General features: G+C 44.5%; 1 protein-coding gene across 2 annotated transcripts in view; it reads right to left on the bottom strand.

The window, feature by feature from the left end:
• Nucleotides 1–6,039: 6,039 nt before the first annotated feature.
• Nucleotides 6,040–18,821, bottom strand: part of LOC310894721 (vasoactive intestinal polypeptide receptor) — a 119,342-nt gene continuing 106,560 nt past the window's right edge. For both annotated transcript variants that reach the window (XM_083825194.1, XM_083825195.1), the window contains 3 exons: nt 15,221–15,350; nt 13,830–13,871; nt 6,040–12,333 (listed from right to left, as the gene is read on the bottom strand). In XM_083825194.1, the coding sequence (XP_083681320.1) occupies nt 12,142–12,333; nt 13,830–13,871; nt 15,221–15,350 (364 nt within the window). In that variant the 3' untranslated portion in view covers nt 6,040–12,141. The remainder of the gene's footprint in view (nt 12,334–13,829; nt 13,872–15,220; nt 15,351–18,821) is intronic.

The following is an 18,821-nucleotide window of genomic DNA, read 5'->3' as shown; positions in this document are numbered from 1 at the left end:
TATGTAGAAATAGTGAGCTGGTATAGTAGGATGTTGCAGCAACAAGAATTAATTTTGATCATTATTTTGGAAATACTACCCATGTAGAAAGATTACTGTAAATAAATTAACTTTGCTAAGACTTCAAATAAGTTTAATTCAACTTACATATTGCCACCCTAGACAGTATAAGTTAGTAACCTAGCCCACACAATATTCCGAGATGGTGGCCCAAACTCCAGCTCTTTGGGTTGTGCTGTTTTGTATACTGCTACTTTTAGTTTCAGTACCTGAAGTCTTTCTTAGCCTGAATAAATGATTTCAACTGTGAATTAGACAAACATGTAGCATTCTACAAAAGGAAAGAAAACTGTGCATATAAAAGACATACTGTTTCCCAAATCTGCTGGAATGGAGCATAACTCCCCAGACTGGTTATCAGAACTGATAGTGCTGGAAAAGGGATGGGAAGGCATGAGCACATGAACCTGTTTCTTTCAGCTATAGAAAGTCAGTGCAACTGGAATAAACTGAGGGATTTCAAATGTTTCTATTTGATAGCTCAGGACATAAACTAGTCTCATTCAACAATGAACAGTGAAAAAGGACTCAAACTTGCAGATCCAGGTTGTTGCTCTCACCCTACCTGGTTGCTTTAGCTGTCTGGTTATAAGGTGAGTTAGTGGAAGGGATTTTTTTTTTTTTTTTGTGAGTATATCTGAGTTTTTCTTAACTTCTTCCTTTTCTTTTTTATAATTTCAAAAAGCAGAAATGAAAATGTCCCTTCTCATATTACTAACTTTTTCTTCTTCAAGCGGGATTTTAAAGTTTTTCTTTTCACAAGAAAAAAAAAAGGAACTCAACATGTCTATTTTAATGTTTTGTTCCAAATAAACTATGTTGTTATTCTTTTTTTCCAAATAATTTTTTTTTTGTTTAGTTTTTTTCTTCCCTTCCTTTTACTCTTCAGCAGCCAAACAAATACAATCAGTTATTCACACAGGTCCTAATAAACACAACAAATGATGAAAGCCAAAGATTTCCTCTGACATTGGAGAGCTGGTGAGAGCCCAGCATTGAAGATTTTCTATAATTTTGATTCCAAGCTTTATCATTGTTCAGCTCTGGCCACAGGGACAGCGATCCTTTCAGAAACTGCTGGTCCCTGGCCAGTAATGAAAGTAGGAAAAGAGAAAACTGGCCAATATTCTTCTCCAGTTCTGATACATGACGGTGATTTTAAATAACCTTTTAATTTACAAACAGATCCTTGGAAATGTAACCAGCATGACCCAAGAAAGGGGTGAGTTCAGACTCAGCCAAGAGGACAAGGCTGGACATGCTTTGGCAGTGGGAGGACCAGGCTGAGTAATGTGCACCCATGCTTATTGCTGTCTCAGGGACGCCTCTGTGAGCCGTGAGACCTATGTGGACCTTCTCCCATCATAGACCAAACCAGATGGCATTTTATCAAAAGCCAAAGAGCTTTGCTGGAATAACTCCAACGGAACCCTCTGATTAGACTCCTATCTGTGAATCACATGGGACACAAGGAGACAGGGCTGGAGTTTAGTAGAGAACTAGATCACACAAATACTTACTTGGTGGGAAATACATGATGGGATGCAATGGAAAGCTGCACCTTGTCCAAACCAGAAATCACATTGCATGCAGCATCCTGTAATAACTTCCTCCAACACTGCAGACAGAACTACATTTCTGTCAGATGCCCATAATTATTAGCTGGGAGCGGACAGGTTTTAATGAAATATTATGGCTTCTAATTGTTTCATGTTGAAGAGCTTAGAGTTGGGTATTTGATAAGAAACGGACATTAATAAGGCATCCCAGCAGCATAAGTCTGTAAGTGCTGGAGTAGGCAGATTCTTGGCAGCAGTGACCAACCCAGTATTGAACTCCTTTGTAAAATAAGATTCACATGCGGATTCAGGTAAAAGATGATAATTGGGTGCCATCAGGACCTGCCAGAAGGCAGGGAAGGATGTACAAACCTGTAGGTGTTGGTATGGCACTGTTCCACCCTAGTTGTCTTCATATCACATACAGGCATCACTGTGCTTTAAAAAACTCTGCCCAGCTCCCACCCACACCGCTCAGTTTCTAAGGACTGGAAAAGTGCAGAACTCTCTATAGCTAATGAGATGCTTGCTGTTGTCACTTTTGTCACATTTTGGCTGGAAACCCAGCTTTGAATCTCCTTTCCCCTTTATTTTGAGCTGGTAAGTGGCAGGACTCCTGCTTGTCACCCAGGGTTTCTAACGATCAAGGTACTGAGTTGAAGTAATTGTCCTCTTAACTCTTGGACAACTAAATGTGCTGCAGAGTATATGTTTGGTCTTGGTTCTCCAATAAGACTACTAGCCCTCAGGCTTACAAGTCAGACGTTGTTTTCCTTTCTCTCTCTCCCTCTGCCCTGGTTGAGATGCAATAAGGATGTCCTGTAGAGTTGCTCTGAAAACCGAGAGCAGGGCTGATGCCCGCTGGTTTCAGCACACCACACTGCTGTACCCTTAGGCTGCGTGTGATAAGGGTGCGAGTCCTTGATCTGCAGTCGGCAGAGCAGAGATATCCCCATGGGGAGAGGTTCAACCAGTAGTAGGCAGGGATGGACTCTAGGAGAGGGTTCATCACTGAGCACGTTCATGGGGAGATCTAGTGCCATGTACACAAAACAGCCTTCTCTGGTCTTTGGCTGCAAGTCCAATTTGGTTCTTAGAATACTACTACGTGGGAAATGGCTATTTTTAGGTGATATTTCAACTTTTGTCCATATGATCCAACAAAACGTTAAGTGCATAGGGAATTATGCTGGTAGGACTGAATCCTCTGTGAGCAGTGCTGGAGGAGGAGGTGTTAAGCCTTTGAATGCGTATGGTATTACAGCAGTGACACAGTGCCTGGGCTCTCTGTGCCACACTCCCTTGTGATCTGCAGACAATCCAGAGTCTTTCTAAACTTATCTGAAAGCAAATGGACTCTTTCTATGGATCACATTGAGTTGAAGTTCAAACTTTATATCCCCAGTGGAAGAGAGTGAATGCAACCGGTTGCATGTAGAGGGAAGATAATTTAACGGCTAAAATTGATTCACTACACAGGAAATTGCTTTAATGTCATGGAGATCACTAAAGTCCTCATCTTGGCATTTTGCCATGGAAACCACAGGGGATCAAAGGAAAAGAATGTCATTGCCCATTTTTAATCACGTCTCTTTTTTTTTTTTATTATTGAGTGATGTTTTTGCAGCCATGAAAAGCCACTCCACCACCGAACTTACACAATGAAAATTTAAAAGCCAAGCTCAAGGATTTCCAGGTATATGTGATCACATGTTCGATCAAATTCAGAAAGACTGTGAGGGTCTAAGCAATGCTATGCTCATTATAAACCAGGAGGGATGGCTCTTGCACAGAGGACACTCTGCAGGCATTTGGGATGGCTGGGTTTTAGTGATGATTTTTGCCTCAGACTTCTCAGGTGACCTTCATTAAAGCTACTTATATTAATTAGTTTCTGGGCAGCGATTGGAGTTCCTCACATGGAAAACAGTTTTTGGCAGCAGGTGATTATCCTTGCTTCCATAGATAATAAATGCAATTGGTTATGCTTCCCTTTCCTCAGCATTTGTATCATGTTTTTTCTGATTTCTGAGTTCTGATTTAATCCGCAGAGGGATCCAGTGGAAGTCAGTATGCAATATCTTTGCTTCTCAGAAAGGCCTAGAGCATTAGACCCTTTGCTTTTAAATGAAAATGGTTAATTCACACAGAAAGGAGGGACAGATATAGCAGAGACTTGTCATCCTTAGTTGTAGATTTGGCCTCTACCAGTCATGTGAACTGGTGTAAATCAGCTTAAGAAGGGGGTGATCTGTGGAACTGTCCCCATGGACAAGGAAAAGCTCACTGATCTCTCACTGCGATCTATTTTTCACTGCCTGATATTCAAGTGCATTAAATAATGTGTCTTTTATACGAGTAATTACTGTTCACTTGCAGTTGCCTGCTAGGCATTTCTCCAGCACAGAGGAAGGCTGATGCTTTGTTCTGTGCAATAAAGACCTGAAAAGACAGCACTACTGAACTGGGCACACAGCAAGGATGAAACACACCCATGATGCAGGGGCAGATGAAGCACCCTTCGGAAAGCTGGAGGGGAAGATGCACGGGTAAGACCACCACAAGGCTCAGGAGGTACTGGTCACCTGGCAGGGTGGAAAAGCAGCCAGGGATGAGCACAGAGTCCCTGCAGCCAGGGACCAGCACAAAAGTGCTTGGCATGCACGGTGTGTCGAAGAGGCAGGCAGGCCAGGGCTTTGCATGCCCCTCCATGAAGGAGCAGCAGAAATGGAAAGAAAGGGCGTTAAGTCTCATTAGCCCTATTGGGCAATTCTGTGCTTGAAAGAAATTTATTTTAAATGGCTTGCTAATGAATTTAAATCAATGAGCACAGATTTTGATGCCTTGCAAAATCCATGTTAAAAGACCAGTCCATTTTTTTTTCTCCCATGGGGGGTGTTATTTTCAACTCTAAGTGCATGTGAAGAGATTTAAGTGGACAGATTTGCACTAGATATCAAACAGTTACCATGAACTCTGCATTTCCAGAAATCAAAGCATTCCTTTTGAGCTGGATAAACAACATATCTGGGAGATTCACTTAACCTAGCACTGTATCCCAGTGCTGAACTAGAGTAGCAACCAAGCAGCAGGATGCTTAACCCCAGACCAAACTGATTTACACCTGCAAGTCATTAATTACCAACTCATATAATTATTCCTACCGTCAGATCTATTGTGTTTGCATCTGCAAGTGCAGGGTTGGTGTGCTGAAGTGCTCTCTGTGGTACTGAGGTGGATAGCTGCAAGAGTTGTGTGCAGGATACCATTGAATCATAGAGTCCTCTAGGTTGGAAAAGACCTTCAAGATCAGCAAGTCCAACCATGAGCCTGACCTCCCGAGTCCCATCACTAAACCACGCATTTCAGTGCCACATCCACACGTCTCTGAAACACCTCCAGGGCCGGGGACTCTACCACTTCCCTGGGCAGCCTGTTCCCATCCTTGACCACCTTCTCTGTGAAGAAAATCTTTATAATGTCCAATCTAAACCTCCTCTGGCACAACTTGAGTCCATTTCCTCACATCCTATCACTTGTCACCTGAGAAAATGGACTGATGGCCTCCTTGCTGCAACCTCCTTTCAGGTAGTTGTAGAGCGATGAGGTCTCCCCTCAGCCTCCTCCAGAATTAACAACCTAATTCCCTTGGTCACTCCTCATGCCTTGTCTTCTAGTCGCTTCGCCAGCTTTGTAGCTCTTCTCTGCACACAATTCAACAATTCATCATCCTTCTTGTAGCGAAGGGCCCAAACCAAACACAATATTTGAGGTGCAGTCTCACCAGTGCCACATACAAGAGGACATATACTCATGATGCACAAATTTCATTAAATTTGTTCCCACCACTACCGCTGCAGTATCATCTGGTTGTGACAAGCCCAAATCAAACCACTGCCCTGGGCTGGAAACTGCACTGGACGATGTCCTATGCCATTATATGCCATTACATGTCTGGCATTGCCAGACAGTTGCGGGATATTCCAGCGCTCAACCCTATGCTTGCAGTAATATACTTACAATGCAGGAATCATTCAACAACTCTTTACCATGGCAAAAGAACTGTAATGTTTTTGTAATTGCATGATTATTACCTCCATATATGAGTCTTAAAAAAAAAATAATAAAAAAAATCACATCCAGCCACCTAGTTCTTGCAGTGGTGTTGCCTTCATTGTGGTGGTTTTGGGGATCGTACATGGTACTGATGCTTCTACTGGCACAGATGTTCTCAATGGTCTCTCATTTTGCGAGTGATTTGGTCTGATTTTGTATGAAATTGTCATGCCTAATTTGCCACGCCTCCTTACTAGCTCACTGCCTCTGTCTCAGCCTTTCTTCCTACATTGCCTTTGTCTGTGTCTTCTTCAGGACTGAGAAAAATGAGTTAAAATATCAGGTGGAACATCTTAAGACATGATTTCTTCACAATGGTTTTATTGCTTGTTTTCAGCAGTGTCAACCACAGAGAAGAACCTCCTCTGAAGCAAGGAGATTAACCAATACAAAGGAAAAAAAAATAGCCAATTTATTGCATATGTACAGAGTCAGAACAAAATAAATAACATCAGGCAAAAGGCCATGAAACAAGGCAGAGATTTCACCTGTGCTGAGCAAGCAGGCCTGGTCTCACTGGCATGGAGAATACATCACAAGCACCTAGGTACATAACAATCCACAGAGACGTGGCTTAACAGTGATTCTCTGTTCACAGCCAGTTTTCATCGCTCTTTGCTGTCAAAGCCTATTTACAGGAGGGCAGAGCAGAGGTGCTTACAGTTTGAGTGAGAAGAGTCAGTTGGCACCAGCTACTGAGCAAGAACAGCCTGAGCTGCGTTTGAAACAGAGTATGAAAAATACACTCTTGAATTCAAAAGTGCCTTTTTAAACTTAATTTATCATCCACAGAGTATCAAAAGTGTTTTTTTTTTTAAATCTGCTATTCAGATTTCCTCTATGTACAAGATTACAATATCCACAAAACTAGGGTGTAAAACACCAAGTTCTCTGCTGATGCCAATCTGTGTGTCCCAAAGGCTTGGCCCTCAGAACCGAAATGGGCATTATTTCCATTAGAGACCTGTTACGGATTTTCCAGTCCCAATGACTATCTTCTTCCCCATGACTTCACAGTATGCTAGAAATAACTAGGGTTTCAAACCCAGGGCTCTTCAATACATAATGCAACACCATGCAAGCAAACAAGGACTTGGGACTTTCAGACAGTAGGGGGTGGAAGAGGTTGTCCGTTGGCCCAGGAAAGACATGGTTTGTAACTTTACAGATCTCTGAAGGAAATAAGATCAGTCACTGTAATTATATCTCATCAGGCTGGTATGTAAATAGTGGGTTTGGCAACTGGGTGAAAAGTTGACTGTGTGAAGGAAAATGGATAGAAATCTACTCTGCTCTGGATTTGGGGACGTCTGACTCCAAGTACCAGTCCCAGACTTCATTCTTTTCCCTGTTACACCAGTTTATATCCAGAATGATACCATCAGAGTCATTCCAGATTGATATGGGTATGTACGAGGCCAAGAGCTCCACCTCCTACTCATCGACAGTCATCTACAATCAGGAGGCATTAGGGTCCTGTAAGCACTGGTCCATGAAAAGTGCAAAGTTGCATTGTGAGTTGGGGAGCTCAGGACTGTGGTCCTTGTCCCCAAGTCTGGCACATTCGTCCTGGTGCAGAGATGCCATGGGAGGCCAGGACACAGCGGAGAAAGGGCATGTTTTACACGGGCTGTGGTGGTACACCTAGATTCCTCTTCCATATGGGGAGCTTCTCAGGCTCCTTGCTTCTGGTATCACATGCAGTCCCAGAGAGCATTAATCAAACCAGGTGCAAACGTGACAGAATAAAATGAGCTTTGCTATGGCACATACTGGCATTTCCAAGTTTGAGGGACTTCCTTCTAGTCTGAAAATATCACATATTTCCTGCAGAAACCCAATGGTTTCTGCCTTGTTTGAACACTACAGTGATGGCAGAAGGAATGCAGGCAGAGGGTTCCCACAAAAAGCTGCTAACCCCTGCAACAGAGCCAAGCGACATTCACTCCTGAGCTTTCTTTGTAACTTCATTTTGCTTTTTAAAATCCAACAGGATTTTTTCTAATCAGAAACGAACAAACAAAAAAATCAGATGTTTCATCTCCTGGTCTTGCTTGGGATCCCTTTTTTCTTTCAAAACTGCAGTAACGATGCTGCTGCACATAGTTCTGTTTTTAAAACATAATTTCAAGTTAATGCCCTGAAATTCTGCCACAGCCTAGAATTTCTTTACTGCTCTTTTTCAAGCCCTAAATGTGGTCATAGTCTCATTTCTAGCTGCTTATAAGAGGGCCACCAAGCTATATAGGTCCCAGCTGAATAGAAATATCTAGTCTAATGTTAGCATTGAACTTTGTACCTCTAGACCTTAAGAAAATAATTTAATTTTTATAATTTAATTGTTCCATACATATTAATAATTAAGAGTTTAATCACTGAAACCTTGAGTGACTAATTAACAGGATTGGATTTGATCTCTCACTGGCATAAAATGGGAGTAAACAGTTCCAGGCTGAAGATAAAGGATTTCTTCTAAAGGCAAATTCCAGTTTCAAGCTTGTGTAAATCAGGAGTCACTGCAGGGAACTGATGGATGCATGTGGGATCAGAATTTGGCCTGATTTCTGTAAAGAGTTTCAGAGTCCAACTTCAAGATCCTCGAACACGTCAAAAAGCTTAACGTGTCCAGTTATACCTCCTCAACGTCTTTTGTACTGAAGTAACTCTTGCATTCACCGGAGTTGTTCCTGTCTTACCCCAAGTTAAAGAGGTCAGACTTGTGCTTTGTGACAAACAGCAGTAGCTCTGAGCACAGCGCCGTGTATTCTGCATTGCTTTAGCACGACGCGGTTTGGGTTGTCATTTGGGGTTGCAGTGAGGTCCTTGAACTCTATGTTATTGACGCGTCGGGTGAAAAAAAAATTCAGAGCAGGGAGGCCAAGTTATCCAGCCAAATTCCTGCACTAAGTCACCTAAACAAGGGCCCGATCCGAAAGCCAGAGCAGGCATGAGAAACATTTTTTCCATCAGTCGATTGCTCATATCCTCAGAGAGAAAAGCTCTGATTTCATCCCTGGCTCCCCTGTTCTCCTGAAATACGGGGCCAGCACAGCCGGGCTGGCAGCTCTGCCCTGTCTGCATCCCTGGGATTGCCATGCCTGTCACAGCAGGTATTCGCCACATCCATTTCAACCCTTCAACACCCCTGACAGCATAATGGCAATGCCGTTGGATTTTCAGTGATTAAGTAATTGCAAGCAGGATGCCTGGGAGCACTGTTGCTGGCATGTTAATGTAGCTAATTTCTGAAGGAGCTCCTCGGTTTAGGTTGCGGCCTATCTTCAGGCTGGCGGTGCAGCTCAGGGGCTGCAGAGGGGCCTGTTGCATGGATAAGCGGCCAATTTTTTCCCCTGTTACGTTTCTAAAAGGCAAGTCTATTCCCGCTGCCTTTGGCCCGTGGTTGACGCTGGCACAGGTAAGCACAGGGCTGAAACTCACCCTGCTTGAGGCTCCCAGGCAGGGACCTCCTCCCACAGCAGAGCTGCCTGAGACAGATGGGACACGTTTCCCTCACACCTCAGGCAGGAGGCTGCTGCCAGTGGTGCTCCACTTGTGCTCAACAGCTTTGGGCTTAAAGTCCCTGCTCTGCTTGGCTGGGACCTGGGATTCAGGTTCACACCTTAGGCACTGACAGGATTAGGCAGCTCTCCTCTGCAGCCCACCAAGTTTGCTGGGCATTGAGAGCTACCACCATGACAGACGATGGGGGCATGACTTTGCAGCCTGAGGACTCAGGTCGTTCCCAGACTGACCCTGCTCCCAAACTCTGAACCAGTTTACAACACCAGGAAACATTTTACAGAAAGTGTGAAAACTTGGAAACCGAACGAGAGCTTTCTCCACTTCTGGGCATCCCAGCAGCTGGCCCTTCGTGTGGTGAAGTGCAGAGCTGGGTCAAATCCCTGCTTTGAACCACACATGGGAGGATTAGTCGTGCTCACGGGACTTCTCCAGCAGGTTTTGTGAGTCCTGATCCAGGTCTGACTGCACTCACCACAGCAGCACCGGTTCCAAACACAAATTCCCTGCCTCTGAGAGCTTCAGGGGGATTTCAGTGGGTACCTTGCTCCTCGGGGTGTCAGGCCATAAGGGCTTTGGTGCAAGCAACATGAGGGAATTTTAAACACCCTCTTGGTTTTTCTGGATTTGGGGAATTAGACAACTGCTAAGAGGATTTTAAAGACCTCATGGCACATCAGTGTTGGATCCTGGCTGCTAATGATATGGTTTCAGTGCAGCATAGCCATAACAAGGATGACTTGTACCTGTCTAGCCTGCAGTTTAATTCCAGGAGCATGGAGGTCAGTGTGACTATCTTCACAAATATCTACCTATTCTCTTAGTTTGTTTTTTTTTTTTTTTTTTTTTTTTTTTCAGGCTGGATAGCCATGGTTACACTGTGATAGCATCCGAGCTAGCTTGCTGGAAACCCGTGAGTACATGTCCACCCTTCAGAGCAGTTGTATCACACTCGTGCCCTTACTAACTTCGTCCCTCTCTGGTGCCCTCAGTCCCATATGCGGAGAAATATTTTGGCAGCATCCAGCTCAGATGATAAGTATGGCTCCAGGAAGGGGTATGCAGTGGAACAACAGCTCCTCAGAACTGAGAAAGGAATGGGATGTCCTGGTCTGCAGCTCTCCTCCTGGGCTTGGTGTGGTTTGTTGGCAGCGAATCGGAGATGTTTCAAGCAAGCAAGCAAACAAGCAAAAAAACCTCAAACCCATTAAATTAAAGAAGTTTCCCTTCAATGAACCACAACTTAATTTTGAAGAAAGTCCAGTTGCTCTTAGTACCTGGTGGAAAAGTTGAGATCTTGGATTTTCCACCCCCAGTGTAAAACTGATATAACACCAAATCAAAAGCAATCGAGTGGGACACAACCATGAGCATCTGCTATTTTCTATGTTTGGGTTTGTGGGATTGCCTCAAATGCAGGGCCTGGGAGTTTGAGCTGTATGTGATTCCCCATGAGCTGCCAGCTTGGCATGTCTGAGTGGGATTTGGTTTCACCTTTCTCCTTATCCCCTCCATCAAGAAAAGAAAAGAAAAAAAAAAACTATTCCATTGGTTTTAGCAGGCTGTATGTACATTCCTCAAATAGGGATTGCCCCAATATGGAAACTAATAGACCTTCAAAAAAAGATGTAAAATGCACATGCACATCTTAAAGATCTAACGGTGCCTTCATCACAGGATGAAAGCTCCCTGCAAAAGCTGAAGAAGAAATCAATTTAATAGCTCCTTCGCTCCTTCCTGACTCCTGGAGTGCCAGTTACGTGCTGAGCCAACCTTGTTTTGATGAAAGCAATTTTGCTTGCTGCTGTGAAGCTAATTTTTTCATCTGGAGAGTGGCTCCTTATGGCAGGTCTGATTCAATTAAGGATTACAGGGTTCTACATCTCCCTTCCCTGGCAGTGTGTGCTAAGCAAGTGCAAACGAATTACAGACCAATTGCTTTCCCCTGATCCCTAATGATGCTGGGTGCAGTAATGCACCAAGATCGATGGGCGAACTTAAAAAGAATGAAAAACACAGCCGTTCTCCGCTTTTGGCATCTGTACCTGGTTTTTATACATGCAAATCGAGTTTCCTGTCCATGGAAAACAACCAAACAAGACACAATGCCATGAACGCAGTGCAGAGAAGGACATTTGTGCTGCTCCTTCTCAGCGAGCTGTTTTTCCAGAGGGCACCCAACAGCGCTCGGAAACCTTTTGCTAACGAAGATGGCGAGCAATTAGCAGAACTCGCTCCAACATCGGGACATCCTCCAAGGGGCTTTCCTGGTGCTGCAGCTTTTTCTTCGCACGGGTAAAACACAGGGCAGGGGCCGTGCGCTGGCCTCTCCCCTTCCTGCTCATGTTCCTCCTGTCCTTTCTTGTCGTCTTTGACTCTCTGGTGCCTTATCACCACCTCTTAGCTGGGCTTTTGGCACATTCAGAAGTTTTTTTAATTTATTTTCTTTTTTCACCTCTTGCCTCCCTCTCTCCTTTACTGGCTCATTTTTGTAATCTTTTAAAAAGTGCAATTTATCTGTTTCAGAGATGCCGGTTCTGGTAAAGCCACCAAGGACTCAGGCTCTCCCCTCCCTTTTCCCCCTTACTTCAGTATTTATAATAGGATCTCCCAGGCTCTCCTCAAGTGACAGGGACCTTTACTCGTAGTTATCAGCCCCCGAGGGCACCAACTCAGAGCGAAAGGTCTGAAAAGAGGGAGAGGAACAGTATTTCTCTGCCTCTTAGCTTGTCTGATCTTGTTCTGGATGCCAGTGGCTTTTTCCAGTATTTTGTCCTCTGTTGGCTCATGCGGAGCACGTCATTTCACAAGGGTTTGTCAATGTGTTGCTGGTTCCTGGGGATCCTTCTCTCCCTTGGATGCTCAGTACTTGGAGAGCCTCTCCCCGTCACACCAGAGAGAATTCGGCCTGGAAGCTGGAGCACCGGCGTGTCTTTGGCGAGCACTTGGTCAGCATGGAGATCTGGGTGCTGAAGTTGGTGCCATTGCTGCCTAAGGAAGGGTGGTGATACTTCATGTCTGAGCCCAGGAACCGCTCCAGGTGCCACCTCCGCCACTTTCGCTTGAGCTCAGCTTGGACCTAGGTGGTGGAAAGACACACACGTCAGCAGAAGACAGAGTTTACTATTGCTCTTGTTTGTGTGAGCAGCAATGGGCAACCCACATACTTAGAGGCCAAGAATTATTTTATACAGGTCACTAAACTCAACCTGGTAAGAACTGTTAGCCACTTAGAGGAGAGGTGACACTCCAGTCGATAAACTAACAGTGCAGAAATTCCTGAGCTTCAGCAGAAAGGCCGGCAGAAAGTTGCTTATCTGACAAGGTGAAGGTGTTAGACTACTTAACTTCAATGGAAACATATTCTATACTTTGTGTGCAATTAGGATTTCTTTTTACTGCCCTGTTTTTGTCCAAATACAACTGATTTAACTACAGCTTGTTTGTAAAGCCGTCAATACAGCTGCGCTTTTTTGACAGAAGCTCCTTGTTCCTGCTCAGAGAGTTTACACACGTCATCCAGTCTGCACTGTTCAGATTCAAATCCTGAACAAATCTGGCCACCGTCCCTGTCCCCTCATGCAGGCTTCCAGTGCAAAGTTTTGGATGAATTAGATGAAATAGCTGTGTCTGAGGGTTTCTGGGATCAGCAAGCACAGGAAGAGTACAACAACACAGATACAAACCCCAGGACTGGAAATGTGGAAAACTCAAGATCAATTCCTCTAAGGCGGAATCATGTTCACCTGGCATTGGCCTGTGCATAACAAGTCACATCAATCCTATTTGGGTTTTGGATCGTTAATAGGTTTGTGTGGCACTGCCCTGCTCCGAGCAGGCTTACCAGCAAAGGTCTCTGCTGGAACTGCATGCCACTGTGTGATGCACACATGGCATCAGCATGGCTGAGAGAAGTATCAGAGCTGTAAGAGAGCAAGTTGTGATTCTGGACACTCTTCCTCTCCCCAGGAAGCTGGAACACAACCCAGATCACAGCTGTTTCTTGTCAGTTTATTGAGCTGAACGTGCTGCAGCTGACAGCAGCAGCTCCAAGCTCTCAGCTGCTCACACCTACTTGGTAGACTTTGCGGTTTGGGTTTGCTCAGTCTCTGCTGAATTTCTTACGGGCAGATGGGGCGTGGTACAAAAATATCAGTGGTAACAAGCCTCCATCCTGGCAGTGGGCCTGATTCTGTGGAGGTTTCCTTGAGAGGGTAAGCATGAGTAGGACTCAGAAGATGGGCTTTATCACCTGCTGAAGGTGATCCCTTCAGATCAGGGTTTATACAAGGTTATTTGAGAGTTTTGCTGATGCTGTCTCTTGAGTAAAGGAAAGACTTCAGTAGCAGCAATACTAAAGTACCCATTAAAGTCCTAAAATGTTTATTAATTGTGCTGGAAACCATCTGCCAAATGGTTGAGTTGTTTTTGTGGGGTGAACCATTTGACTTGGAAGCTTTCCCCCGATGTGGTAATATCAGAAAGGGGACACTCCTCAATCTGCTCTCTGCAAGCATTCAATTTGCCTCAGCATTCAATTTGCAAACATTAACCAAAGAACATTGTTGATCTTACCTCCCCATTGAGGAAACAGTACAGAACCGCCACCACAAATCCCTAGGGGAAAGGAGAGAATAGGCTTTTAGCATCTCACAGCTTATGCTCCTCAAGACCGCAACTCAACCTCACTCCAGCCCTGGAGAAAGGCACTACTGAGGTGCCCCTTAGAAACCACTTGGTTGCATCTTCCCTATAAAAGGAGCAGGGGAAGATTGATTAGGGTACATTGAAGCAGATGCATGGCTGTGAGTCCAAAGCTTGCTCCACACTGATGTTTAAAGCCATCATCAGTCCACTCAGCTGTAAGTGGAGCACTTGGTCACTCCGACTTGGACGTTAAAGGCAACTGGATGGGATACCAGAGCCAGCTTGCTTCTCACAGCTAAAACTGGGGAGATCTAACCATGCTCACTAGTGTGTTGTCAAGGTCAGAAATATCTTAGGCAGAGAATAGGGCTAAACTGTTCCTTTCCCATCACCCCTATATTTTGAGAATCTCACCTTTCACTGAAAAAAATTCTCTCCAGCCCTTATGTTTGCAGACACTAAAGACAGGAATTGAGAACAGGTCCATCTAACTCTCAGAGATGCCAGATGTGAAGTGGTGATGTAGGCAGGGATGTTAACAAATATACTGAGTTAACATCTAAGCACACCTCTGACGTGTATGGTACATGGCGAGGGATTCTGCTTGGAGGCTGTGCCAAAGTGGCTAGAGCCGACTAATGGATGGGTACAAATGCACTAAGGTTTTTTTTTTGTTTTGTTTTTTTTCTCCATGGAACAGCAAGGCCAAGGTTAACAGACCAGCTCTGGAAGTGACTGAAGTGAAGTGTGTGAGAAGGTCTACAAAGAAAACTCTATCAGGGTTTCCTCAAGATTAATGCATCCTCCTGTGGAACCTGCCTCCTGCACCTGCCCCTTGCCTTGGGCAGGATCTAGAGGCAAGACTTTGTTTGCTAACAGAAGAGATGGTGCACGAAAGTCAGCTTGTTGAAGACAGAGTAGGATGCCATTAATGGCAAGAGAGAAACTCTTGCTGAAGGGCGTTTATCTCATCTTACTTTGCTAATGATGCATAAACTGAATGGAGGTGTTTGATTTTCTCTGCTAAGTACACCCCCCCTCCAAAAAACAAACAAACAAATAAAAACAACAACAGGGAACTAGCTTATAAAGATCTATTTTCTTTCCAGGTGCCTAAAATGAGGAGAGAGAATCTCCTCCTAGAATTTCAGGAGGCAAAATATAACATTGTCTTCCATCCCTGCCAAGCAGGAGTGAGTAGCTTTTTCCTCAAAGGCATAAGAACTGCATTGGGTATGTCCAGGGAAAACCCAGCTCAGATGTTCGTTTATTCCTGCGATGGATGCGGTGACTAACTGATGGTCCAAAGGGTGACTTACCTGGAACGACCCAACCACGAGCTCAAAGACCAGCTTAACTTCTGCTTTGAAATTGTCAGGGAAGAAAGCAAACATGATGTAGTGAATGCCAAAGAGAGGGATCAGCAGCAAGGTGGACTTAGCCAGTCTCCTGTTGGAAAGACAAACATGAGTCATAAGGGGAGAGGGAAGAGCAGCTAAAGGGTAAGCTGATGAGAAATCCTGCAGCTGAGCCTTATGCAACCCTGAAACTTTAATTTGCTGCTGTACATATTTGCCGATTGCCAGGATCATGATGTTGTCACCCGCATCACACACGTTAAATGACTTTGTTTGTCATTAGGCGATGTGATACAGGCCATTTACCCTGAGGTCCTGGGAACATCCAGGTTTTCAACGGCAGCCTCGAGAGAGCAATGTCAGGATGTTGCCCTCACCCACTGGCCAGAAATGTCTGGGATATAGCAAAATGAGGGAGCTGAGATTAGCTCCTCACAGCTTAACGTCCCTAAGGTCCCCCTGACAACCTGGGCTGGGATGTGATGAAATGTGGAACCAGAGCCTCAGCTGCGCACAGTTGCTCTACGCCAGTTCACACAAGCCAAGGACTGTGCTGGACACATTTCCACACCCTTACTTTCCTTCTCATTAACAGCTCTCAAAGAAATACACATCTTTGGCTGAAGCAGAGTGATCAGCCCTAGATCATTTCTTCTTGGCCTGCAGACTGCAGATGGCTGGTGATTTCAGACGTGGTGACAAATTAAAATGTGATGTCTTTATTCCCAGTAATTTCAATGGAGGTATTTCTTTCCCCCCTCCTCTCTTCTTCCCCTCCCATCAGAGATCTTTTTTCATCTCTACAAGCTAAATCACCATCTAGCGCTGTCTTTGTTTGCTTAGGATTTCTGAAAATTACAGCTTCTGGGAGAGAAATGGTATGTTTAGCTCAGAATAATGACAGGCTATCGCACAATGAATGTCTCCAAAGGAGGGGGATGAGCAGTATTAGTGCTTAATGGCATCAGGCTGGGTAATCAGTGGTCTAATTAGGAAGAGATGATAATTTATTAAATCTAATCATTATTAGAATCTAGCTGACAAAAAAAATAAGGATTTAAGAAATTAAGAATTTAAGGATGCTTAAGGTGGTTTTGGCTCCCTTGGTCACCCACATCCTCCAGCATCTTCCTCTCCCAGAGACTTCTGGAGGAATTGAAGGTAAGGCTAAGATGATGGAAATACTTGTTCTTCCATCTGCAAACCCTTCACCTCCCGAGTCCCAAAAGGCTCAGTCCCCTCAGATCATCTTCATTTGTTTTCCATCTGTATAAGCCCACTGGGAAGGCTGCTGTGCCAGCATTATGCAGATGATGTTCATCACTGTATCTCTCAGCAGACATTTCCAGCTTTCCCTGGGCCTGGCCCAAAGACAGTTTGATGTTAAAGCTCTGGTTGGAGGCCGTGGTTCTCCAAGGAAAACCTGCTGGCTGCAACTCATTCCAGGCAACATCAGTGCCTGCAGGAAGCTGGGGAACTTTCCAGGAATGTGCCTTTTTCTCACCCCATCCCTCACTAGCAGGCACATCCCTGCTCATAGTGAGTGGATTCAAAATCAGAGTTTTTGTGGATGTCTTGCTCTGCCAGAGGATGTCCTGTCCCCAGGAAAGCAAGGACTGTCACTGTCATCACTGACCATCAGAGTACCATGTTCCTTGCTGTAAGAAGCAACTCCCTCCAGTGTGACACACATTACTATGATCCAGCCCTAATTGCCCCCAGTGCCTGACAAATGAGAGAGCAACTAATTTTCTAAGCAAATCACAATTAGCTATCAATACTGGCTTTGCAGAGATCTCTCCTCTCCAGTCTTTCAGGAACAAGTCAAGCTAAAGGAATCTGAAGTGATGCCACCTTCACCTACCCTATTTGTAGGGGAGCTGTTTACAATCTCCAGTGGATTAAAATTTTGTCTTATCATTTCAGACAATGTTGGGGTCTCAGGTACGGCTTTTTTTTTTCCACCTGCTGAACTCTAGCATTGAACAGGGCCTATATACCTGTACACTTAGGAGCTCCCTCCTCCAGTTTGCACAGCACCTCAAACCAGTCTCTTGCTTCCAGCACTGAGCTTCCCCAAAATACCGCGTGATGTTTTGTCTCTTCTGTCATCTTCAAGGCAAGCTCCCTCTTGTCTGGCCTCATGATATTAAAAAGACCTCCCTGAAAACCACAACAGGGAAAACTGTTGTCCCTAGTCATGGTGTAATTTCTCCGAAGAAGCTGACTGTGCAGGAGACAGAACTGCTTGAGAGGTTGTCTCAAGTTTGTTAATGTTACCTGCTGGAAACCATGGCTTCTCAAAAAAATTAACTTCCGCTCCTGGCACAGGGTGCATGTCTTATACCTTTCATCTCTGACAGATATACATGCTGACAGGTAATTTAGGAAAAACACGTTTCCACTAGCCTGCACTGAACCTACTCCTCCCACTGGGAGTGGTAAGAGTGAACCAACATTTTAGTCATGTTCCTGAACGCATAATGGAAAGTTGCCCAGAAAACTTTGATGGTAATATTGATCTATGAACATGCACAGAATAGAAAGAGATGAATTTTGCTCAACCTTTCTTTTGCAGAAAACAAGATGTTTTCTTCTATTTCCCTGAAATATTGCTGTCCTGTTCTTGCACAAGTCTCTGTCATTTGCAGAAAGCTGTTATGGGAGACTTGTTTTCACAGTCTCTGATACATTAAAGCCCAGCTCAGTGTCTGTGGCATTAATGAGTGAGTCAGCAGCATACCTGAATTTCCAGCCTGCAGCTAAACTGAAACTGGTTGGAGTTGAACAATACAATCAACATATCAACATTTTTTTTTAAAATAAACAATATAAAATAAACAAGAGAAGGAGGGAGAAATTCAAATGAGAGATTTCTGATCTTGTTAGTTTAAAACATATTCATCCCAGGTTTGGCAGGAGGAACCAGCACTTATCATTAGCAACAGGTTTTGGTAAGCTCTCTTGGGTCCTGCAGGCCAAACCCCCTGAAGCAAGCAGCAGCATTTCAGATAATAGGGGTATGACATATAAAAGGATCCAGACTGCAGATTACATGCCGGATGGCATTCATAAAAGGATCTGGACCCCAGACGTGCCTAGCTGTCACTGTATAAAGGTACAAGTCTTCCATAATTCCTGCGTCCTAGATGCCAGGCATAGGCAAGTATATCAAATGTCCTAAGGCCTTTCATACGGCTTGGACACCTATATGTGAGCAACTGATTCATGCCCTAATGGAGCTGAGATGCTTTTCCAGGCAGAGGAGGAAGGTGAGGAACTGAAGACATGAAGATCATTCATACATCAGCAATTGGTTCCTGTCTGGCAGGCCAGTGAGGGGACGTCTGAGTTATTTACTGCCATGTCATGCTAGGCTTGTTTACCAGGCAATGAGAGATTTACTGGCAGCTCACACTTCACTGGAAAATGTGTAGAAAAAAGCCCTGAACTCAAAGCTCAGCATGACCTGCTAGGTAATCTGGGCATAACCCTTCTGATGCTTGTTGGCTGCACTTCTGCAGAGATGAATGGGAGCCAACTGCTCCAGGCTGCTGCATAG

This window comes from Anser anser (assembly GCF_964211835.1).
Source record: "Anser anser genome assembly, chromosome: 2".
Classification (NCBI taxonomy): domain Eukaryota; kingdom Metazoa; phylum Chordata; class Aves; order Anseriformes; family Anatidae; genus Anser; species Anser anser.
The sequence above is the reverse complement of the archived record's forward strand: the minus strand, read 5'-3'. Positions and strand labels throughout refer to the sequence as shown.